The sequence below is a fragment of the Bacillus rossius genome, chromosome 1 (assembly GCF_032445375.1).
Source record: "Bacillus rossius redtenbacheri isolate Brsri chromosome 1, Brsri_v3, whole genome shotgun sequence".
NCBI classification, from domain to species: Eukaryota; Metazoa; Arthropoda; class Insecta; order Phasmatodea; family Bacillidae; genus Bacillus; species Bacillus rossius.
This window is the reverse complement of record NC_086330.1, coordinates 49,770,199-49,795,776: the sequence shown is the minus strand read 5'-3', so window position 1 is coordinate 49,795,776 and position 25,578 is coordinate 49,770,199. Positions and strand designations below refer to the sequence as shown.

Genomic DNA, 25,578 nt, shown 5'->3' with positions numbered 1-25,578 from the left:
AAAGTAAAATAACGAATAGCTTTACTTTTAATTTCTACTGTCTTGTTATGAATATCTCTTGTCTTTTAACCGTCGATTGGTTGCGCTGAGCTGAGACTGAGTTGATTGCGCACGCTCCCGCTAGGAGAGCCAAGCGCATGTTGCCGTCAGGGGTTAGCCACGAGTGCATCTTTAGTCCTTCTGGTGGTCTGCGCCACTGGGCGAAGAACAGTGTCCGGGTTGAGGAAGCAGTATTCAGGGGATTAGGCTCTCCACCTTGCAATTGCAAATATTTTGATACAGCTTGCAACAAAGCTTATGTGCAATTATTATTTTTTGGTTGGACATGGCATAGGACTTGGCTTTGGCTACTTGTTGAAGTCAACACTCGTGAGTTTTGCAATCGCCCGCGTGAAACATTAAAGTAATTTCCTCGCAGCGTTTACATACTGAGAGCAAACTAGTTAATATGTGGTTGGAAAAAAGGTGTAGAAGGTCTGGGAGTCCTTTACGTGCTAAACGTTAAGATAAATAGTTAAAAATTATAATCATAACAAAACGATGGGAAAATGCAAGATCGCTTAAGGGATGGAGGTGGACATTCACCTGACACCTGGTCCGGCCATGTTCTGGGGGTCGCACACGTGGCGGCGCCCAGGAGTGACCACGGGGCGGCTCCGGACGGAGTGACTCGGCGGAACCACGCGCCGCTGCCTCGACGGCGACCTGGCCCCCTCCTAGATCGGCGAGACAACTTTCGCGCACGCACGTCGCGCGGCGGAACAAAGGGGGCCTGCCCACGCCGGGGAAGGGCAGGGCTCAAGCGAAGGGGCGGCACCGCCCGATCGCCGCCGAGTATAAATAGCGAGGTCCGTCCGCAGTCCGGCATCACCGGTCGCTCCGCCAACCACCGACAACCCTCAACATGTACAAGGTGCGTGCAATTGGCTCTGGTGCTCCTCTGTCTCTGTTCGTGTGCAAGTACCGTCCTTCGTTAGCTTACAGTGTCGCACTTCGTTCGTTTATGCGACAGGAGTTGATTAAAGAAAGACACACGTCTTCGACATTGTGCAAATGGATATTTCATACCTAAATATGGACTAACGTCTGACCTGTTGGCTGGGAGATTTTAGCTCCTGGACGCAAGAAGTGGCGGGAATTTTTCACTTGCGGAAGATTTCCTCACCAGGTCCTTGCCCGTTGTCCGTTCATCAGCTCGCTTTCAGGCACGACAATTCTTAGGCCGTTTTAGGTTTGTTTCTCATCTCGTGGGGGAAAAATAATCCCGCATCCTGAATGAACAGGGTTACGGGCGTTGTAAGATAACAATAAACTTTGTCGCCTTCTTCTTCATCGGGCAACCAACGAAATGCGTACACCCTGCAAAGATCTCCGCCATACTCTAGCTGCGCCAGGATGCGCTGTTCGCATCGTGTGACGTCATGCGTAGGGTTTTCAAGACGAGGCCCAGGACGCGCGCTTATAACGCCGTGTCCTAGCCGACATACGTTATGCTCACTTGCATAAAGTTTCTAACACAGTTTTAAGTGGCGTGGTTATGCTCATATTAGTGTGGGCTCAAAACACTGTCACGTACCGATTCGAAGCTTGCTAACGATAAGTTGGCCGCGAGACACAGCCAGTATTATGTCACATCGCCACGTAAGATTGACGCGCTATCGTGAAAAGCCCCAAGGATCTTGCTTCCTTATGCAGACGTAACACACGGAGCCGTGTTTAGTATTAAACGAATGTAATAATATTAACGTAATTTATGTAAAAAAAAGATTGGTGCGTTACTATTACGATATAACTGAAATAGTTAAGGAGTACAGTTATTTCTAAATATATTCACCAAATTGATAAATTTTGTATATTACGTAGCAAAGGGGAAGATACTCGTGGCAAGGTAGCCTTAAATCATGTAGCTTAAACCAGAATCTGTTTAGTTTACAAATCATAAAATGCTGATTAGTTCGGAGAGCAATAATTAGCGATTTTAATCGTGTATAAGAACTGAAAAGAAGAAAAAATGTGGTATTAAAATAAGAGAAATTATTTTAGAATCGCTTTTATTAGTGAAGCCTGTCCTTAAAAATTTGACTTCAAAAATACGTCACTTATTTTTTTTTTTTAAAGATTTACATTAGTGAGTTACGCGTTAATAAGGTACAGGAGCCAAATAAGGCCACGTTAAGGTTTGGCTGTGGTTATAAAATTTATGATAGTATATACAAGTTTGGAATTTTACTATGTAATAAGAACATAAGTGGAGATTTAAAAAAAAAATACAGAACACGATTATCATAATTATTATTTTTCCAGGGTAAAAAAATATAAGGGCATAGCAAATGGCCTTATTAAGACGTCCGGTGCCAAATAAGGCCACTAGGTGTTGCCTAATAAGGCCATCATGCATGAAACATAATAATACAATGAAAAAATACATTCATTATTAGAAAAGCAGTTTAAGAATGAAAATTAAGGAAAACTAAATGTTACACATAAGTTATAATGTTATCAATTTACCAAAAATAAGAAAAACAAATACATGGCACAATATTAAACTTGAATTTGCATCGGTCATACACAATAGCTACAAGAAAAGTTCCTTTACACTAACAATACCCAAAATAAATAGTTTTGTCACAAATATACCATTAAGAATGACTTTACACATGACAAAGTATCACATAATAGGAGTAAAAAAAAGTGACCTGACACTTATTGCATGAAAAATGTAGAAACATTTGTGTGTTTAAACAAAGGACGTAGGCATACTTGTTTCCTAACTGTCAACTGTGTTATTTCAATAATAATATTTTTATGAGGCATTATTAATGAAAGCCTAGAAATTTCAGTCAAGGACTTCATTAAAATCTACTCTAATCATCACAAGTAGGGCAAACAAATGGCCTGTCATCACATTTGCCAAGTCCAACACACTGTTCATGATAATAAACTCTGCATTCTGAACACAATCTCATGTCTATTATTTGATGTTCTTTGCAGATAGGACATGACCAATCCTCTTTTACATGATGATGTTTTGTTATCCCACTAGATCCAGCCTGAGGAGCCGTGCGATTCTTATATCTTGGTGTCCGAGAAGCTGCTCGTTTTATTTCCTTTCTTGGTTCAGTTATCTTCTTTGGACATTTTCCGGGAACTGTTTGTCGTTTGGTCTGAAACAATGATTTTACAATACGTTGAGCTCGTGAATTTATTGCTTGGCGTCTTGGTGTTGTAGATTTTTTCAATTTAGGTGTTGCCAGTATATCGTGGAATGTTAAACGTCCATCATTGTTTGGAAAAGTGTTCAATACTCCGCGATCAGATGGCTCGTTGCTAGAACTAACAATGCTTGCACTTACATTGTCAACTTTGTCTTCGCTAGCCACAGTTGCATCGGGTTCGGTGTATGTCAGTTCAGATGGGGCGAAAGCTGCTTCAGGAAGAATGTTGCAATCGTAAGGATAGATCCCAGTTCCTCTAAACCCAGCAATTAGATTGGCAGGGGTCATTGACTTTACCCATACCTTTGAAAAAATCAGTCCAAAGCTTACACGGTTTAAAGTTCTGTCGCCTTGCGTGGTCCAAAAATTAAGAAGCTCTTTATCCCAATAGTCTTCGAAAGGGCCGAATACAGATTTATCGAGTGGTTGTAGCTCGTGCGTGCAGTTGGATGGAAGGCAAAACAAGATGATGTCGTTCTGTTCGGCTACATCCACTATATTCGCATCTAAATGGGACTTCGCTCCATCAAATATTAAAAGTATTTTCCCAGGGGCCTTGAATTTTGAGAGATGGGTTACCCACTTAGCAAATACCTCGCATGTCATAGAGCCTTTGTCAGTCATTTCAATAACTGTTCCTGCAGGCATGTTTTCTTCCCACTCTGGCTTGCAGCGTTTTCCTTTAAAAAGAATCATAGGAGGGATAGCCTGGCCGATTGCATTACCACAAGCAACAATTGTAACATTTTGTGCATGCTACGGTGCAACGAGATGAACTCTCTTATTCCCCTTTCTGCCATATACCTGTTGCTGCTTGTGTAATGTCAAACGACAGCCCTTTTCGTCAATGTTGTAGATTTTTTCCGGATGACCTACAAGATCATGTGCCTCTAATATTTCACGTAATTTAACAAAGTAATCACCAACAATGACTTTGTTAAGTTTGGCTGCTCTACCTGCATTCATTGCTTGGGCCTTCCTTTTTGAAATGTCTGGGTGTCGTTGAAGAAATAACTTTAACCACTTTTTACCAGCCATTTGGGAATTCTTATTGAATGGATGGTTGATAGAATTCAACTCGCAAAACGAATATACGCTCCTTCTTAAAAGTTGTGCATTTAACGGTACCCCTACCTCTCCTAACCTGAAAATACGATTGCATAATAGGCTTTCTTCTTGATCTGTAAGTAACGCACGTCTTCCAAGTTTTTTCTCGCTACTTCCGGACAAAATATGGTTTCGCAATGTCCGTCGTGGTATATTGTACTCACGCGCAACTGCTGCAACTGGCATGCCATTTCTGAATGCTGCTAAAGCTGCCACAAGCTGGTCAGCGGTCCACTTTGCTCGTTTACATTTAGTGTCCATTTTCATCTGAAACAAAACAAGATGTTTCAAGAAATTAATTCACATGAGAAGTACTGTAATTTATTTAGTAGACAATTAATCAAACGAATTAAAGCCACAACAAATGTTGATTACATAATATAAAACCATTGCACTGTGAATATAGCAACATATCACAAAATACAACATCGACACCTAATAAGGCCAGCACAGTATCTTAATAAGGCCACCTTGGCCTTATAAAGACACCTTCACTTTGTGTCTTTCATTAATTTCCTTACAACAGCACAATTGGCTGACTGTTAAAAACATACTATATTCTGAAAGCTAACAAAATACCCTTTCGTTTAATGTATTGATGTTCTATGTATAAAATCTAGAATCATTACTATGACATAAACATTACTTACCAAATTTGTTTACCGCAAGTCAGACAAAACATTCTTCACAGCCTGTCTACGACGTACTTGGCGATACAGCTCACGCTACCTGTTGTGTGAAGCTGATACCAATGGATGTACCGGATAGTGCCGCTACCTATCGCGTCGAGCTACAACTACGTGCTACAGAGCGTGGTGGCCTTGTTTGGAGACTGGCCTTGTTTGGCGTCTGTACCTTATATGCCTATCTTTGTAAACGAACTTAAACACTTTAATATTAGGATCTTGTTACTCTATTTATATAAAAGTACTAAAACTTACCCATTTGTAGTTGGAGAAATAATGTATGGTATTTAATACAAACATAATATTTAAAACCTCGACGCTAATCCATCGTTATGAAACAGAAAAAAAAGAGATATTAGGCTATTGAATTTTCTATGCACAAAGTACACAGCCAATTATAGTAAACTGATAATAGCGTGTGGTGTAGCATCTCAATCTCACCTAGGCAGTATTAGTTACTTCCACTGAAAAAAAAATTAAAAATATTATTTCATAATATGTCTGTTTCCAGTTCATCGTCCTCGCCGTCGTCGTGGCCGTGGCTAAGGCCGGCTACCTGGGCGCCCCCGCCGTGGCTGCCTACGGCGCACCCGCCTACGGCTACGGTGGCTACGCCGCCCCCACCTACGGCTACGCCGGCTCCGCCTACGGCTACGGCGGCTACGCTTCTCCCGCCATCACCTCCCAGCACTCCAACATCCTGAGGACGCCCGGCAACCTGGGACAGGTGTCCACCTACTCCAAGACCATCGACACGCCCTACTCCAGCGTCTCCAAGTCCGACGTGCGCGTCAGCAATGATGCCCTGGCCTACGGCGCCGCCTACCACGCGCCCGCCTACGCTTCCTACGCCGCCCCCGCCTACGCCCGCAGCTACGCCGCCCCCGCAGCCTACGCCGCCCACGGTCTGGCTTACACTCCCGCCGCCGTCGCTTCTCACGTGTCTTTCTCCGGTCTTGGAGCTTACTACGGCTGGTAGACACTCCTCACGGAGTCTTCCTCACCTGCAGGCTGCGTCGCTGACGAGTCCTGGAGTGCTTCAAGCCCTTCTCCTCACTTCCTGTCTCTTCCCCTTCTCATGCAAACTGTTTAGACTTTATTACTGAGCGAACTGAACTGAACAGACTGAGCAATGTGAACCTTTTGTACATAATATTTATTAAATAAATAAATACTATTTAAAACTAATATCAGAGTTTTATTTTAAATGGCGCCAATGCAAAAATAAATTCAAACAATATTTTTGATAATATGTTATCATTAGGTATTTGAAAAACACATTGACTTGAAATAGTAATCATAAACAGGCTTGATTTTTACATTATAATTTTTTGGTGCTTAATAAGACAACCTTTTTTGAGATATCCATACCTCGAGATAATTTTATAGTATGGCAGTGAGTAATACGATACTTAAAACAGATATATCAAAAATTTACTATGTAATATTTTACATAGTAAGTGTTTTTGTTGCCAAGGAATATATATTTTGTTTGAATTATTTGTACTACATGCTTTCATCTTTTTGTAGCTTTTGAGAGTATGAATGCAATCCTGATCCGTATATTTAAAAAATGAATATATGTCATGTCTCTGCTTAGTTAAAAGACGGGTAACTTTTCGCAAATACATTGAAATATGAATATTTCTCTTCAAGCTCTTAGAAAATTCTTGCATTCAAAATTGTATAGCAGAATATTAAAAACCTATTCAATTATGTGATAAAATAGTACTTTTAGAAACTTTAAACTGGAAACGTTTTGAAAGTGTAAGCCCAATACATTTCCTGAGATAAGCACGAAAAGAAAGAGATGTAAATGTTTTAAATTTTATATGGCAAACAATATTTCCAAATTTTAGCCACAAATTTACCTTTCATAATGTCTATAGGCCATATCTTATTTCTTTGGAAGCCTTCACCAGGAGTCTCAAGCCTTTTACATGCTATAGTTTAAAAGTCTTGAAAACAGAGTAAAAGGGAAAAAACGTTATGATGCAGCGAAAACCAGTAGTCTAGGGGGTAAGGCCATACACAGGAAAAATAAATTCTGTACTGTTAAAAAATATTGCTTTGGTACTAGTTGCCAAGGAATAATTTGTATTACTACAGGAAATATTGTTACGAATAGTATGTAGGGAGAAAACTGAGTAAGTAAAGTATAGCCCAATTATTTGTTTAAGTTTTATTTATTTCTAATGTCTACAACATAAATTTAATTAATGCACTCAAGATTTCTGTCCACAACAATTAGTATTGCACTTATCATTGAAACCACTTTCCACTAAGGCTTGGCTCGACAATGGCTCGCTCTTCTGTCTCCTTCTGTTCGCTTCCTTCGCACACTCACCCACGCCTCGCCGCAGCACAGTCCTCAACTATCGCTCGTCGCACCCGACTGCCTCGCCAGGCCTTCTCGCAGGTATCGCCTCCCGATAAACCCAGTTTGCTCGCCAAGGGCCACTTGCCCTCTTCACTTCTCGCTGATCGCACGGGTATCGCCTGTATCACTCCCAGAGGGGGAGACACTCCGCTGCTACGCTCTTCGCTCTTCGCTAGGAACTCTCGAAGAAAGGCCGGCGTCGCTGCTTTTATACTCTTGGCAGACTTTCTGGAAACAACTGGGGTGGTTGGAAGTGTCGCGCCGACCCGATGGCCGAAACGTCCAGAAAGGCGGTGCTTATTCTCGCCACTCCGCGAGGTTGCCTCGGGAAACCTGCATAGTTCCCAGGCCTTAGAAAAAAAGTCATTGACAATGGTCTGGGGCGGGATGATGCGATGGGTTTGTAATGGGGTAGCGAGGACCCTTGTAATCCGGCCAGGCACGCGTGTCATGTCTTACGTCAGTGGACGGCGCGTGACGTCAGTGGCTATGCGGGGCCACCAGCCAGCTCCGAACCTGGCGCGCGTCGCGGTCTTCTCTGCGTTCGAGACACTATATTGTAACTTTATACAACACATGGCTATGGTTATTTTTGCACATATGAAATACGTTTTTTCAAATAATACTGAATATTTCTTACAAAAATTGCGCGTGTAATATTACATAAGGTCATAAATTTTGAACCCTGAAAAAGATAATCGAATTGTCAAAATTTTGTCTTTATTTCATAGTATCAAGCCTTTTATGTGCACTATTATTCTTGAAAGCTATTCAGGGAACGGTTTACAAATAACTTTAACTATTGGAAGCACTGGGATAGCAAAAAAAAAAAAAACATAAATGCACGCGTAAGAATCCGAACCCAGTATTACTGCGAATATTTTTTGTAGTAATATAGTTTTTGTCATGTAAAAGTACAAATTTTCAAATACCTGAAAGTTTACATGAATATTTGTTTCATTTACAAAAAAAAATGTGTATTGTATTCGGAAACGATAATTTATTTTCAAAGGGAATACAGAAAAAATTACTTGACAATGCAATTATATATAACAAAAGTTGTAATAAGTTGATATATGGCAGTACACTGTATGTACAGAGTTGTAATATTGTGCTGATGTAAAACAGAAATTTACCCGGTAAATTCCGAACTTGAATGTCATCATGATCACAAACATTTGTTTTTTAAACTGCTTTGTAGGATATTTTTGGTGAAATATTTTATGCAATTTAATTGTTTATGGTGGGCTTTTTTGGCTTAGCAATGGTGTTTTCTACACCAGTTCTTGAACTAAGTATCAAAAAGTTCTAATAAAATCGTAATTGAATAAAAGTGTTGCTTTACACAGATTTATAACCTATTAATAGCTTGACCTGGGAAAAGCATATAAATTAAGTAAAAATTCTAAAAATAAAAAATTTATAATTTTAGATTTTATTATGTTTCGAATCAATCATATGAATTTTGTCTCAGACCTGAAATTTCGAAAAGAAAGAAGAAATTTTTAAAGAAAATAGGTATTTTAACTTTCTCCAAAAATAACATTTTTGTAGCCGTTACCATGATGAGACTTCCGGAAAATTTTAATTTAGTTTTTCATTTCATGGTCCATAGACCCCAAAACCATCAACTCAAAAGCTTATATATATATATATATATATATATATATATATATATATATATATAAACACCACATATTTGTGGACACTATAACTGCCGCAATTATGAACAAATCACTTCCAAACTGGATAGCTGCCGCAATTATGAACAAATCACTTCCAAAATGATAACATAAAATATAGTAAATAAATGTCGGCTGAGTTCGTTCATGGGCAATATCCGTCCAAAGGGGTAGAAATGGTTGAAGTTTTTTAAAAACATAAAATCGTTATAAGTCTTATAATGACTAATACAACATCCGTTCGAAAGTATTATAACTCATAGGAGTAATACCAAATACATTTTTGATACGACCAACATAACTGCAAGGGCTGGAAAAAACAAGGGTTAGAGGACAAACAAGTTCATAACTCCCTTCGTACGCACAATCTCAAATCAGTTAAAGTTAATTTTTATTTAAACTTTTGTCTAAAACTTTTTTTTATAAAAACCAACATTGCTGCAATGGGTGGATGAAGAGTGGTTAAAATAAAAATATATAAATTCATATCTTCCTTAACAATTACACCATCAAATCCGTTCGAATTGTTTGTAAATATTATAATTTTTATCTAAAACCTTTGTCTGAAACAATTTTTGATAATACAAACTATTGCTGCAAAGTGTTGAAAAACCCTGGGGTTGGAATAAGAAAATAAATAGAACTTGCCTACCATGTACACTATCGAATCCATTATTAATTTTGTTTAACTTTCTAAATTTTTTGTAAATCTTTTGTTAAAATAATTTTTTTATGTAACCAACCATTACTGCAAGGGGTGGAAATAACAACAGTAAAAAGAAAAATTAATCCTTTTTAAAATATTTAATATATTTACTATCAATTCCGTTTTAATTTATTGTATGAATCATAAACCTTATTTAAATGTTGGCTGAAACAATTTTTGATGAAACGAATATTACTACCGTTAAAACAGGGTTGAAATGAAAAGGAATTCATAACTTCCTTAGTATCAAAATCGTTCAATTTTATTTCAAACCATCTTAATAGTATCTTAAACCTTGGTCCAAAGCAAATTTTTATACGACCACGTTATTAGTACAAGGGATAAAAATAATGTTTTAAGGTCAACAAAACTGAATAACTACCTTAGTTGGCATAATATGAAATTCGTTTTAAGCTATTCAATGCTGGATGCATTGGTTAAAAACATTCATAATATTTTCGCTGTACGGAAAATGAGAAAAATGTTTAATCGATAATTTTGTAATAGTAGAGAGCACAAAGGTATTATGTATGTTAAGTCTAAAATGTTCCAGACGTTTATATAAGTTTCCAAAATATTTCCAGAAGAAATAGAAACTTCGAACTCTATCTACGCCTGTAGGCTGTACCGAAAGGTTTTTTTTTTTAATTAAATTCATTTGGAATAGTTCCTGAGTATTTTGGATGTATTCAAAGATTTTAACTTAATAAAATGATCGTATACTTTGTATTACAGATGTGTCACTACAAGATATTATTACATGCTTTTTTTCCTGTGTTATTTAGTGAACAAACTCTAAGAAATATGTGTAACTGAATATCGTGCAGTGTTACCAAATACGACAAAGTGACAAAAAAACCATTTATAATATATACCAAACGAGGTTTTTTTTTCAATGGTTTGAATTTCAGAAAAAAAAATACAGTTTTTCGTCTCGTAGTTTTCCCAGATGCTGAACGTCATGGAACCTTCCATGATATTGGTAGCTCAAAACCACTTTGAAACCTACTTGTTACTGACAAAATGGAATCACGTTAGGGTTCGTACAGAACCAATAATCTTCGCCCCAAGAACATTCTGCATAAACAATTACGGCCACCGAAAATCTTCTACTACAAGGGCCAATCATATTTGACTCTCTCTCTCTCACTCTCTCTCACTCTCTCACTCTCTTTCTCACACACACACATCCTGGGTAATATAACTGTGTCGATAAATTCTAGAAAAAAACACCGCCAATTAAATTTTTGCACGATATTTCTTTTCTTAAGGGGACCGGGAATGCCCTATCTTGACAGTGTTAAAATTAGCATCTTAATGTCCCATTTTCTCAGGATCCTTTTGTCACAGCATGTTGAATTTTTTTACGTATTCAAGAAGCCTTATTTATGGAATAGACATAAGGAAATTGTATTGTGTTGTGGTATAATTGGGGGGGGGGGGAAATATTTAGCATTTTAAAATTTTTTTACAAAATTTTATCAAAATTTTTTGCAATAACATTTTTTCTAATTAATTTAGAAAAATAATCTTGTGTTAAAAGTCGCATAATCATACTAGCAATTTATGTTCCAAGTTTCATTATTCTATCTCGAATAGTTCCTGAGAAAAAGGGGCATTTGCAGAGAAAATTTTTATTTTGAGAAAAATGCATTTAAAGTAAATACTGTATACAATACAATCTCACTTAACATTCTAATACATTCCAGCTCCATATGATGGCTCATCCGGGTCTTCTTGCTGCTCATACAGATCCTCCAACTTCCGTTTTGCTGCATTCCTCTTCTGCCTGGCTTTCATTTCAATATTTTTCACCACACTCTTTGCTTCGTCTATTCTGTAGCTGTCTAGTCTCTTCTAGCTTCCACACAATTTTTACCAGGAGGGAAACCCAATCTTTCATACACATGACACACCACCAAATTTCCATCATTGAATGATGCAACAGCATCCCACACTCCAAAATTCAAGGTACGGAAACCAACAAATGTAGTTTTGGGAAGTCTGTTCCAGATAACACTGTTTACACTCTCATTTGGATTTTGTGTCCTTCCATGTAAACATTTCTTCAGCAACTCGGGCTTACTTAGGTCTCTAAATATGGGTTTCATTTCTTCAACCACGACACGAGGAAGGTGAAAGTGATCAGCATGTTTATAACATTCTCCTTTACTCTTTGCACGCTGATATTTACACCAACTTTCTGAACCCTTAGGACAGAGTCCATGCTGGGGGTCTTCATCCGATGATAGTAAATGGAAATACTCTGCCCATACACTCTCTCTCATTCCTTGAAGATTATTTGAATTTCTTCTTATTGCCAAACCATAATATTTTGAATGTCCGCTATGGCTGAATCAGTAACTCGTCCTCGGCCACCAAAAACTTTGCCATCTTCTAGTTTCTTTCCCTGCAATTTGATTTTCAAATTTTTCAACCTAGTACCCATCCTCTTTTGTACATGCCCTAAGCATTCTAATTTTGATACTGTTTTATCGCCATAAGGGGCAGCCTGAAGAACAGCTTTGTGTCCCTTGCAATCACCATCACCTAAATAGTTTGTATATCGTACATTGTACTGTGATATTGATCGATTGAAAATGTTTACAACACCAGAAATTTCCATGCCACCACTAGTGCCTTTGTAGTTTGCAGTGCATGCTTCTTCATGCTGACCTTTTAGTTTATCCTTGCATGTACAGTGCTTTGATAAAATGTCTACATCTATAACTTTACCAGTATCAACACTCGTACATGTTACAACACCATGCAGTGAAACATTCCCTCTACGATGCCACGACCCATCAAGGTCAACTGTCAAATCACGATCATTATTATTTTGTGCCACTGCTTCTTCCATAGCTGATTTCATTGAGTCTTTGCATACTTCTTCTACAGCAGAACCTAAAATGCTTACATAGCGTTGAAACTTCGATGGAGGTTTGGGTAAGATCAGGGAACCACAAAGCTTCTCGCCAGCTCTTCCTCCTTTCCCAATACTACGTAACCCATAAACCAGTCTCAAATTAATTTCATCATAACTTACTTTTTTATTTTCTGTAGAATAATGATATTTCTTACTATTATAAAACTCTAGTTTCTCCTCACACACACTACAATGCAAAACCATTTCACAGGCAAGACCAATACCTCTCTTTGAACATAGAGAAACAATGCCACTGCAACTTTTACAGACAACAAACTTCTGAATAGCTTCTTGTAAAACAGATAAATTAATAATTTCATTTGAGTCACAGTTATTTTCAAATGTGTTGTAAATATTTACATTGAGTTTCTTCTCAGATGAACACTGAAGCACTTCATTGTTGGAACTAACCTCAACTGGTTCATTCATAACCTCAACACCATGTGGCTCACACACTACTATAGGCTTTTGTTTGCCTACATTTGTCCTCTTTTTGAAGAGTTTCTTACTTTTAGTCATTTTAAACCCTAAAGAAGGACCCTGAAAATATACAAAATGTAAAAACACCTAAAACAGTTGAAAATTTTACTTGAAAATACTAGTGTGTATTAGCTGCTATAAAAAAACAAACAACAGCCTCAACATGGTTTCCAATACCAACATCGAAAGAGGGAAAAAATATCTTTCTAACTATAAAAGTCCCAATATAATAGCATTTTAAAATAAAAAGTTATTGAACATTGAATTTTGTAATTGTTTTCGTACTTTGATGGTTTTTCGTGAAAATCACAACTTTTAAATTATTATTTTTAACTAAATTATTTTAGTATTTACCCTTAGTGTAATATGTCATTTTAAAGCTAACATTCTGAAGAAAAATAATCTGCAAAAACATAAAAAATGTTTTTTTTAAACTATTTCATAATTCCCAGTCCCCTTAAACTTCGATTAGCTACAACCAGCAAAAGAGCGCACACATATTAGTAGAAATATCTCAATGCTTATCGGTGACATTAAGCTAACTACAAGCTATTCTTATTTTATGCGCGTGGTTAAGGTTTTATAAGATCATGAGTGCTTTTCAAGGGTGTACATGTACATAGCTTAAAGGTGTCATTTTTCGGTAGTCAAATTGGGAAGTATCATCAAAACATATGTAACTTAAATTATTTAAGTCTAATTCCCGTATTAATTATTACATTTGCCATTTTTTAATGTACCAAATTTGTTATATATATCAGGCATTGCACCCGATAAACTTATAAATATACCATTTCTGTACACGGAAACATAAAAGAAAATATATTAGCAGGAAATTCTTTAAGAAATAACTAAGTATGATTGATATGCAGGAATAAGTTTTAAAACTTTTAATTTTAAGAACAATATTTTTAACCTAGTATACGACTGCGTCAAACTAGAATGTAATTTCTTATACTCGGAAAGTATCGAGTCAAAGTGTACTACAAAATAAATTCCGACAGCACTAGTGTTAGACTTAGAGACGTCACTGAACAGGATGTACGGAAGAATTTTTAGTAGTGAATAACATAAGACACTCGTATTCGTCTAGTTTCCCATATGGTAAGATCTGTTTTAGGAAACGTCATGCAGTTTGGACTTACTTGAACTTAACAATTCGTGCATGCAGCAGTGGGAAATATTCCATTTGAGTTTTGCTTCAATCGGTTAAACGAAAAATAAACAGTGAGTCAGATTGGCGTGAGCCATGATGGGCACTTAAGAATGTAAGCCCACTTTCTTAATAACGTAAACCTGTACTTCAATGTAGCTCAACCGCTTTTCTTTACATGTTCAATTAAATACAATTTTTAACAACTATATCCTTTTTTTTTTTTTTTGTAAGATATCTAAGACAAATTGTGAAATTATTTTCTCAAACCACCTTGTTCCTAAAAATTTTGTTTTTAGATATTTATTTGACTTTACGTTACGTATGTTCTCTATTTTTAGTTCACCTACCAGAAATGTTAGGAAATACACTACAAGGTATTAAGAACGGTTGCAAGTGAGATGCAAGTGGTTCAGAGGCATGTCAGGTTTATTCATAGTTAAATCAGAAGATTATTTCAACAACAAAAAATAGTGAACTCTTCTGCACAAAATGATTAATGCCTTGTTACACAAATGAGCCTCCACGCACCACGCCACTGTTTTGTTTACATAAAATACACAACTATTAATTACGTGTTTTACAAGAGTAAATGAATACCCTTAATAGCGTGTAGTGCTGTGAGTGTGTGTCGCGAAACGATCTGTGCATTTACTCCGTATACTGTTATTATCTAACAGCAAACAACTATCACAATAATTACCGTTGAATATAATTCTTAACACAAAATAACTATTCACTCAACACTGGGGTCTCAAGGATTTACCACTATTACACGGCTTGGTTCGTTCCATGTTTATTGCTTAAACCTAAACTGTTATCAGGCCTGGTAAACTATAAGTGGCCTTCCCACGCAAAGACAATATCTGAAATATTAACACAAAAATATACCAAAAATATTATTTACATGTTTTACAAAAATTTTTATCATTTATACTGTGCTTGCATTTAAATTGTAATTGCAAAGACAAACATAAAGATTAAAAAGATTTATTACTCGTTTGAACGTCAGCTTCAAGTATGTGTTTACAAACTATGTCAACCTTGGGGGGGGGGGGAATATCAGCACCCTTTGCATCGTCTCACTCTTCTAGCAATTATAACACCGCGGAACATGCGGCCAAAGAGTCGGGCAAGTACCCGCCTTTCTCCTCTTCATCAACTCGTAGTCCCCCTCGGGGCCTTGACGCGACCCTCGCTGCAGCACAGCGTGGCTCGAGGCTCGTCTCCTACCAACCCGCGGTGGTCGCCAGTCAGGGACTCTTGTCCTTGCAGTTCGGTTCACGCATCGATCCGCCTGCACTGCAAAGCTTCTAAGTGGTGGTCACTAGGAAACCTCGACCGAGCTCATGAGAAAAAAAAGTCCAAGCCAAAGAGTCAGACTCCAATAGTACATAAATTTTTTAATGTCCAAGTCCCAACCAGTTGGTCGCGCACCGCTTACCTTTTAAGTCCACGCATGTCGCCACAACTCACCCTCTCGTTACCAGCTCGTCATAACCACTTCTCCATGAGAACCAATACCTAATTCCGAAGTCTCTTCTTTACTCCACGACAGGAAACGTCCCTTGAAGCCTTATAGTAACCCAACTCGCGCTTGAATATTCTCAGAGACAGCTGTTCTTGTTGACAGTGTAGACTCTCGGCGGCGATGCTGGTGCGGTCGAAGGCCGGCGATCAGGCAGTGACACCCCCCTCCTGGGTGACTCCCCTCACTCAGTTCAGGCTGTGAGCTCAGACAGCCCTGTTTACACGCAAGAATCTCCTGCCCAGACTAAAATCGAAACTTCCAGACACTCCCAGACAAGACGGTGGACTTCCGCTACTTCCAGGCAAGTCACCTCTCTCCCGATCGTGGCCGAGCGGCCCCGATGCTTCACGAGCAAAGTCTGCTCATTTCAAGCTCGCGCGCCCTAGCCGTGTCGGGCGGGCTGCGTCACCGGCGGTCGCAGGGGCGAAGAATCTCTTCGGCAAACGGGTAGGCAGGTACTCGTAACAGGTATACTGAGTAAAAGTATTTTTAAAAAATTCAAAAGAGCCTAAAATTAAGTTAAATACCAGGACACGCAAAAGAGATTTTTATTTGTACATTTCCGAAGCACATATCTTAAATTACTTGCTGCTGCTGTACGGATGACAGTTTCAGAATGTTGCAGACTCAATGCACGTGTGTAAGTAGATTAACAATTAGCCATGCTTTTTATCTAATATCACGTATCAAAATAAACAAAAATCTTACGTGATCGTTATCTTGCCAACAACCGAACAACGTGTGTAACAAACATCAGTCATGCCATGGCACTGGTTTATGTTATTTTTTTTAACAATTTATAATTAGCATATTCTTGTAAAAAAAATGGCAGTTCCCGGTTACCCTATCAGTATGAATCTCAAAAAATTAAAAACTTAGTCCATAGCTGAGGTTTCATGTGATATACAGTGGAACCAGCAATGGCTATCGTAAGTAAAAAAAAAAAATAATTCGATCAATCTTCGTTATTGCAACAACCATTCAGAAAACGAGTACAATGTTCCATTATTGTGCTACTTCGCTTGGTAAGAACATGATATGGCACCACTTTCACTTGCATACCTGTCTATAGCTGAGCAAACTTCACCTTAAAAATAACCTAGTTTACACCTGTTCCATTTGACAAAATATCAGGACAAGTTTTTCAGTAGTTAAAATGATGATGATGATGATGATGATGATAAGTCTCTGTAACCCATTACTAGAGCTCCGTGAGCACAGGCAAGACAGCCGTGACGTCTCTATGCTTGTCGAGGCAGGATGATTTTACGATGGTTTACAATTTCCTTCCGCGGGTTGAAGATGGAAGGGACATCACAGTCATGAACCCAGGGAAAAAGTATGCATAATCCCCTCCTCGGCCGGGAATCGAACCCGGTTCCCTTGGCCCACCAGCTAGACACACGTTAGCCACTAGACCGAGTGGGCAGACTGCTTAAAAATATAATTTAATGATATTAAAAATAAAGATCAAGGATTTAAAGTGTTCAGAGTAACCAGAGAGATCGAGCTAGTGACACTTAACTGCATAATGAAAAGGGGGGGGGGTGAAGAGTGTCACCAGGATGGCCACGGTGGTTTCATAATCAGATCACTCGCATTCCACAAGGCGATCTGTGTTCTACTTGCGGCGAGGTTTCATCCACGGGACATGGCGGGCTTCGTCATGAGCCAGAAGGAAGAGCTGCCGAGAGAAACGAAAGGCTCGGGGTTAAATCATTATGTCGTATCCCTTCCCATTACTTAATTTAATATTTTTAAATTCCATTATTTAAAAAAAAAATAACTAAAAAAACTCGCGGTCATTACTGTAAATGTTATCCGCGTGTATCGCATAACACGCAAGGTTTACCATGAACTGTGTTAGGAATCTGGAAACTCGACCGGGCGCCGGCGAATTTTGCACCGCCATCCTTTTGCCGCTTCATCTCGACTCGCAACGCCACCACATCGCCACCACCGCGCCACCATCACTACGCCACCAGCACGGAAAGCACTCCGTTGCGGCGCGACCGAACCGCCTAACCTCCGAACCGTCTCCAGAGTACTCGGCGTTGACGAAAGTCTTCTGTTCCTGATTGGCCGTCTGGTCCGCGGACCGCGGGTGCGCCTGGGCGCAGCTGGCGGCGGGGCGCGGCGACCTTGCGAAACGGCGAGTTGCGAACCCCCCTTACCCCCTTCCAGCTCGCCGGTAGCCGCGGCTCCCGCGTGAAGTGGTGAAGGGGCGTTAGGGCGGCGCCCTGGCCGCCTTCCTGCAAGGTAGGGGGGGGGGGAAACCCCCAATGCCTACGACCCGGCCGCAGGTACAGAGTGTCTCACGCTGATTGCAGCACACACTGAATAAATGACGGCCACTGTTCCCGTTTTAACTACCCAGCTTGCTAACATTACAATTTTTGTTTTACTTTTTATGTTCAACTTTAATTATAATAATTTTTAATGTATATATTTTTTAATTTGACTGATCCTTGAATTTTCTGAGACTATAAATTAGTATATGTTGACAGTATCATCACAGTTGTAGTCATATTAAGGGGAAACATAATAATCAATCCTAAAGGCCAATTATTATTTAATAGGAGAAACTATTTGTAGCAGTCGGTAACTATTAATGAGACATTCCATGAAATTATGTACTATGCTCAAAAGTGCAAAAAATTGATTGATTAAATTATTATAAAATATTTTTTGAAAAAAAATTTAAAACAACCTGTAGTATTTTAATTAACACTCCTTAGAAATATATATTTTATATTATCAGATGATGCTCTTGATGAATTAAGCAGAAAATGTATTATCAAAATTCTCATTCCAAATTTTACTTTACGAATTACGTTTCAGATAGCCTACATTAAAAATAATAATGACATTACAAAGTTGTGTCTAAAATGTTTTTGTTTGATGGTGTACATTTGGCAACAGAGCTCACAGAAACAAGGACACAGCTAACAGCAGATAGAGTGCATAGGAAAGAAAGAGTGAAGTCTAATGATGACACGCGATATTATAGACGGCGCACTCCTCGGCGGGTTTTTTGAAACTGGTCGTCTCCTGCTGTGTCGCATCACACACAGCATCTTCATCTCGTTGGTTGTATTTTGTGGCCAGTTCTTACACATATTAAACTTAATGGGCATTGCATTTGATGTTTTGTAGCTATCCGCTCTTCAGGCGTGAATGTTAGAAAGGCATTACTTCCTCTTCCAAAGATAAAAGGTTATTTTTATTATATTAGCTATAGGTATAAATCGAAAAAAAAACCGCGTATTCATTTCACGATATGTTAAACTAAAAAAAAAACTTCTACCTATGAGGTGCTTGTACTATTGGCTGACATTAATTTGAAGTAATCTGGGCCAATAAGAAACGTACAAATAAAGAAGTACCGAATCACAAGTTATCCAGTTGAGACTTCTCACAAGTCAGCAGCCAATGAACGGGTGACATTTACGTAAGTATGCAGAGGATTGTGAAGTCTAACCTGGAGGTCACTAAAAACGCGAATATTTCCAATCCCTAGCTATAGGTTAGTATTTGAGATAAAACAAACTTAACTTACACTGGATTCATATCCTTGCTCTCAACAATTGTACCATACAATACACGATGTTTTAAAATGATTTCATCCTATTTCTCAAGCCCATCATATTGACATGAATGATAATAACAAGCTTCTGGGGAATCTTAATATAATTGTAACAATACAAATACTTTTTTTTATTTACTTTCCACAAAACAACCAGTCTTTAAACTGCGGTGGCCATCACTGAGTGATGTTGAGTGAGATTTACTGCCGTGATGTCGACGGAAGTCACTCTGAACAGGTTGTAACTGGCTCGCACTCGTTAGGACGAAGAGCGCAGAACGTTTTTCTCTGGTGTGTTGTCGCCATCTCGACACAGTCGGAACGTGCGCGCTAGCAGCACCAGCTGTCGCGCCACCAGAGTAACGACCATGGCCGTTGATCGCGGGGGGGGGGGGGGGGGGGGGGCAGATGGGCCCGGGCCCCCCTAAAATTAAGAAGTCCCTCATTGATGGAGGCCTTCCTGCACTTGCAAAAGCGTGACTGTGAAATGAGTTTGATGTTAAATTGTTTTGCTTAATTTGTGTTTTTTGTCTTTCGGGTATTTTTTAGTTTTCTTCAACAGAAAAAGTGCTTAGTAATGGCGTATGTGCAAAAGATTACATCAAGTCATGCACTGCCATTGCACAAATCTTTCAAAGATAATATTTTGATGTTAAAACTATTTCTTACGGAAAACTTTATGTATATTTTAAAGTTTTCTGCCTATTGCAAGCACTGTATCCAGAGATGACGTGACGCTTAACCTCACTTCCAAAACTCTCGGGCCAAGAACCCCCCCCCCCCCCCCTACCCTGAAATTTCCACGGGGCACCCTTGCAAAATTTACAGGTTTGCGCCCCTGGTGACACCTATCGGCAACCAAGTGAGCATGCGTTCGGCATGCGCTACTTGATGTTCTTATCTTTATTTACGCGTTGGCCATGAAGTTCAGCCGTTTTTTGTGTTAATGTTTCAGCCTTGCGAAATTTGACATATTCATTTTAAAATACGGTGTCTAAGTTGCAAGTCCATTTCATTGAATATTTCTTTAGTTTTTTTCCCAACTTTGTAAAGAATAAAATTTTTTATTTCCGAACAGACATTCTTCATTTGAAAATATTGTCAGCCAAGTATGACATTTTTTTTTTTCATTTTCAATACTTCAACAGCTTTGTAATGAATGTAGTGAAACTTCTATAGTACTCTGTTTTTAATATTTTTTTCATTTGAATACTCAGCTAGCAAAATAAAATCAGCATGGTGAGCGAAAACGACTGGCAACTTTCGCAATATATCGGCGTGTGCTGAAATAATTTCTGACTTTCTTATAGGCACATTGCGGCTTTTTAAATGACTGAAATATGTTGTAAGTCTGAAATATAAATTAATTTCGACAGCTTGCCATTTAAAGTACTGTTTTGTTAGTACTTAGATATTAAACTCAAAATACCTTTCGGTGAAAAAGATTTACGGTTTCAGAACAAAAAACCATTCCTAATTTATTTCTCAAATAATTTAAGAAATTAAAAACAAAGAACTTAAACAAGTGTTACAAAGCAACAGTTCAAAACAAGTATAATTTTCTTTGCAGATGTGTCATATTTCCGTTTAAAATTTTATATATATATATATAGTTACGCTCATCACTCACTGACTTAATGATCGCGTAACGCTGTAGGCTATATAATTTTTATTGCTCTCTGATAACCTGTACCTCGTAGCATTGCAACTGAGTCTGTTGCGCAAGTCTGTTTTCATGCGCTTACAGTGAAACATTTTCATTGCTCTTTGCTAACCTGTTCCTCCTAGCGTTACTGCCGAGTCCGTGGTGCAAAGATAATACTGTGACTACATCTTGGTGTTGGGTAAGCCATTTTCCTGCACATCATCGGTGAGTTAAGTTTCTTAAAAGTATGATTATGTGTGTATGTTGATTTGTATATTTCAGTGTGTGAATTACTATGTGTTTGACCATTATCTTCCCATATACATGACCATTACCTATATTTCCAGATGTATGCCCATTATCTTCCCTTATGTTGTTCTGTGTTTGAATAATTAATGTCATCAGGTATATGAATGGGCTTTCATTTTTTGTTGGTATCATCTTTATATGCAATGAAATATGAAGTACAAATTTAATGTTTAACATATCTTCACACGACCAACTGTATGTGGCTTTGTCATGATCAAGTGACAAGTTGTTGCAAGTCAAGTAAAAGTGTATATTGAATCAATCAACAACAAGAGATTTTTGAATTAATGCGCTTGCAATATATTAAAATAAATTAAAATTTAATAAATATTTCGTGTCTAGCCGCTGCTTAATATTGGTCTCCTTTTCTATAAATAGCGGGAGATATTAAAGTTGAGGTGGTTAATAGTAACGTTATTATTAAGTCACAATATGTCCATTGAATAACAGTGGGTCCTTATGCTCATAAGCCCAAAGTAAAAAGAGTAACACTTATACGCGTTTATACAACACCTCATTCACTATAGTTGTAATAAACATTTTAAAAATAAACAATTATCTAAGAAAGAAGATCCAAAAATACACCAAATGAAATTTGCAAAACATTATATATTATCACTATTTGTGCTGCAGGAGAATAAGTTAAATTTCACAAAACATTAATTTTTCATACCTTGAAGTAAATAAGAAATGTGGGGAGTTCATGCGAACATGTGATATAACAATGCGAACATAGAGCGGCAACAATTTGTTCCTCCTTGAATTAAAACCGAAGTTAGAATAGAGGGAATTTGACTATAGTTTGATATAGATGGTCCTTATTTTTTTTATTACTCGTTGATAGAATTATGACAAAGATTACGGAAATAATAACACCTGCAAAATAATTATGTTTTAAAAATTGCATTACAATAATAAAATACTACATTTTATATCGTATGTAACGTTTTAATATTGATTGGTACTTGAAAATTGTATTAAATGAAGACTTTTCTAAAAATTTAATTAAAGTATTGTTTTGGTATTGTGGCGGAAAAACTGGGTTCGTAAGGGATAGCCCAATTAATTGGTACAGTTTTCTTTATTACTAATGTCTACAATATAAATTTAATTTCTGCACTCAAATGGACGAGAGCGGCTGTGAGATGTCGCGTCATCCCGGACCGACACGATGTCCGAAACACCCAGAACAGCGATGCTTATTCACGCCACTCCTCGCGGTGGCCTCTGTAATCCCGGAATTCCCAGGTCGCTAAAGGTGACAATATCCTGAGGCGGGATGGTGCGAGGGTGCGGAGGGGGGTAGGTAGCGAGGACCCTTGCTATCCGGCCAGGCACGGTGGTATTATTTACGTCAATGGACGGCGCGTGAAGTCATTGGCAGTGCGTGGGCGTCAGCCCTCTTAGAACTCGGCGCACATACGTTCCTCGCGTTCGTTACAGTATGTATCACTCGATTTTTTTTTTTAAATTTTGAAATATATTACTATTCAAACTCAAAGGGAAACATAAGGGATGGCACAGATATTTACACGATGAACTAATGAGTATTCGAGTCGTGAGATTAAACATAAAAGGCAGCGTGGCTGGTGGTGAACAACTTTCCTATTCAGAAAACAATTAGCCGGCCCCAGGTGGCGGCGGCCGAATGTGGCACAAGCGGTGGGCGTGGCCTGGGCCACCCCACAATGCACCGCGAGCCACTGTTTGTCACGCCGTGGAAAGGGAAGGTATCGACTCAGGAGCGTATAAATACCGTGGTCGGCGGGTACCGAGCGTCATTCGTCGCTCAGTCAACCACCGACAACCCAACATGTACAAGGTGTGTGGAAAAACTCGTCGGCACTTCAGGGGATGGAATGCCTCGGGAATCGTTTTGAACGGTTTTAGCGCTTGTTTGCATTGGTAGTGTTTACTCGTTATCGCTTAAAATCGTTATTACATTAATATTAGGACCTTTTATGAAACATAAATTTATTTTGGAACCGTTTCTGAGTCAGGCAAATATTACATAAATTTAACGAATTTAAAATTTAAATTTGTTCGGTACTTATACGGCAATACTGTTTAAATTGAATAACAATAATTATATTCGAGCTAAACTACAATATTTTTTCGTTTATTGCGTCCTTTCTGCAGACAATTAATTTTAAAGATTTTCATTACAATAATAAATACCGCAATTTATATCGTATGTAAAGTTTTAATATTGTTTGGAACTCGAAGACTAGTATAGCAAAATACCCTATTATGTTAGCAACTATAAACTTCCTTTATATTTAGACACTTTGATGACATTACTGGAAACTTTTTTTGTAAATGACTCAAATGTTACCACGGTGTCGGGTGAAAAAATTAAGTTACTGTAAAATTTTATGCTAAAGTACATTATTACTGTTGATGGTTGTTAATTAATCCTTAAAAACACACTTTTGTGTTAGGTTAAGTTTCCTACCGATTATGTATTAATCAGCGAAAAAGTCAAAATACCATTACGTGGCCAACGACATACATTCTTGGATTGAATTATTAAAAAGATCATCTAATGTAACACTATTATGTAAACAAATAAAATTAAATAATCACACTGTGCCACGAAGAAAAAATATATAAAAAATAAACATGTAAAGAAGGGAATTTTCACCCACTTATCTGTCGAATAGACCATAGGAGTACCTATACGTGCAAATTTGGACGATAAATAATTTCCACAAAATATGTTTAAAAGCATTCACGCAAGGAAATTCGAGCAGACATTTATTATAACCAATAAATTCTAGATCAATAATATGATTATTATAGCAAAGTAAAACCCTAGGTCACCGTGTTTACTGAGGTGTCACATTCATCTGACGGGGAGGCTCATGGGTTCGATTCCAAAAATCATAAAAACATTAATGAGATAAAGTCCATTACCATGTAATTCAGAGACCACTGCAATGGTGTATGTACCGCGTTCTAAAACCCCTGAGTTTTACCTTTACATCAGTACAAAGTATATTAAGTATGCTATATGTTGTTTTTCTTTCCAGTTCATCGTCCTCGCCGTCGTCGTGGCCGTGGCTAAGGCCGGCTACCTGGGCGCCCCCGCCGTGGCTGCCTACGGCGCACCCGCCTACGGCTACGGTGGCTACGCCGCCCCCGCCTACGGCTACGGCGGATACGCTTCTCCCGCCATCACCTCCCAGCATTCCAACATCCTGAGGACGCCCGGCAACCTGGGACAGGTGTCCACCTACTCCAAGACCATCGACACGCCCTACTCCAGCGTCTCCAAGTCCGACGTGCGCGTCAGCAACGATGCCCTGGCCTACGGCGCCGCCTACCACGCGCCCGCCTACGCTTCCTACGCCGCCCCCGCCTACGCCCGCAGCTACGCCGCCCCCGCAGCCTACGCCGCCCACGGTCTGGCTTACACTCCCGCCGCCGTCGCTTCTCACGTGTCTTTCTCCGGTCTTGGAGCTTACTACGGCTGGTAGACACTCCTCACGGAGTCTTCCTCACCTGCAGGCTGCGTCGCTGACGAGTCCTGGAGTGCTTCAAGCCCTTCTCCTCACTTCCTGTCTCTTCCCCTTCTCATGCAAACTGTTTAGCCTTTATTACTGAGCGAACTGAACTGAACAGACTGAGCAATGTGAACCTTTTGTACATAATATTTATTAAATAAATATTTTACTACAATTACAAATGTTGTTTAAATCTTTCTCACTTGTTCTACCTAAAATATTGCTTGTGTTTTAAAACGCAGTCAAGAGATTTAGTCAGAATTATTCATTTTAAAAGTAAAAACAACTGTAAAATGGTAGAATTTATTTTGCGTATACATTTAACTTAAACATTGTGATGTAATGTTGATTGCAACTATTACACACCAGTACTAAATTTTAACCTATGTCCTACTTTTAGCTACTTATTATGGAAAATAATATAGCACAAATATATCAGAGGATTAAATAAACCTAGAAATAAAATAAAATAATTGGTGTTTAGAACAGCTGCGAAAACTCCCGCGGTATGGCACATGCCTTCATTAAAGATAGTGGATACGAAGAATTTATAAATTAAACTTAAATGTATTCCTGACATGTTTAGCAGCAGAAAATGACATAACCTTGTCTAAACTAAGTTCGAGAACTTTCACACATAGTGAGAAGAATTTTTCCTGTAGATGT

General features: G+C 38.5%; 2 protein-coding genes across 2 annotated transcripts; both read left to right on the top strand.

Annotated features, from left to right (window-relative positions):
• The first annotated feature begins 872 nt into the window (after positions 1-872).
• On the top strand, positions 873-6,196 carry LOC134529011 (cuticle protein 67-like). The gene is made up of 2 exons (XM_063362683.1): positions 873-913; positions 5,520-6,196. The coding sequence occupies exons 1-2, from the start codon at positions 905-907 to the stop codon at positions 5,985-5,987; spliced, it is 477 nt and encodes a 158-aa protein (XP_063218753.1). The 5' UTR covers positions 873-904; the 3' UTR covers positions 5,988-6,196.
• A 16,993-nt stretch (positions 6,197-23,189) lies between these two features.
• On the top strand, positions 23,190-25,094 carry LOC134529002 (cuticle protein 67-like). Its single transcript, XM_063362672.1, has 2 exons — positions 23,190-23,228; positions 24,439-25,094. The coding sequence occupies exons 1-2, from the start codon at positions 23,220-23,222 to the stop codon at positions 24,883-24,885; spliced, it is 456 nt and encodes a 151-aa protein (XP_063218742.1). The 5' UTR covers positions 23,190-23,219; the 3' UTR covers positions 24,886-25,094.
• Positions 25,095-25,578: the final 484 nt, after the last annotated feature.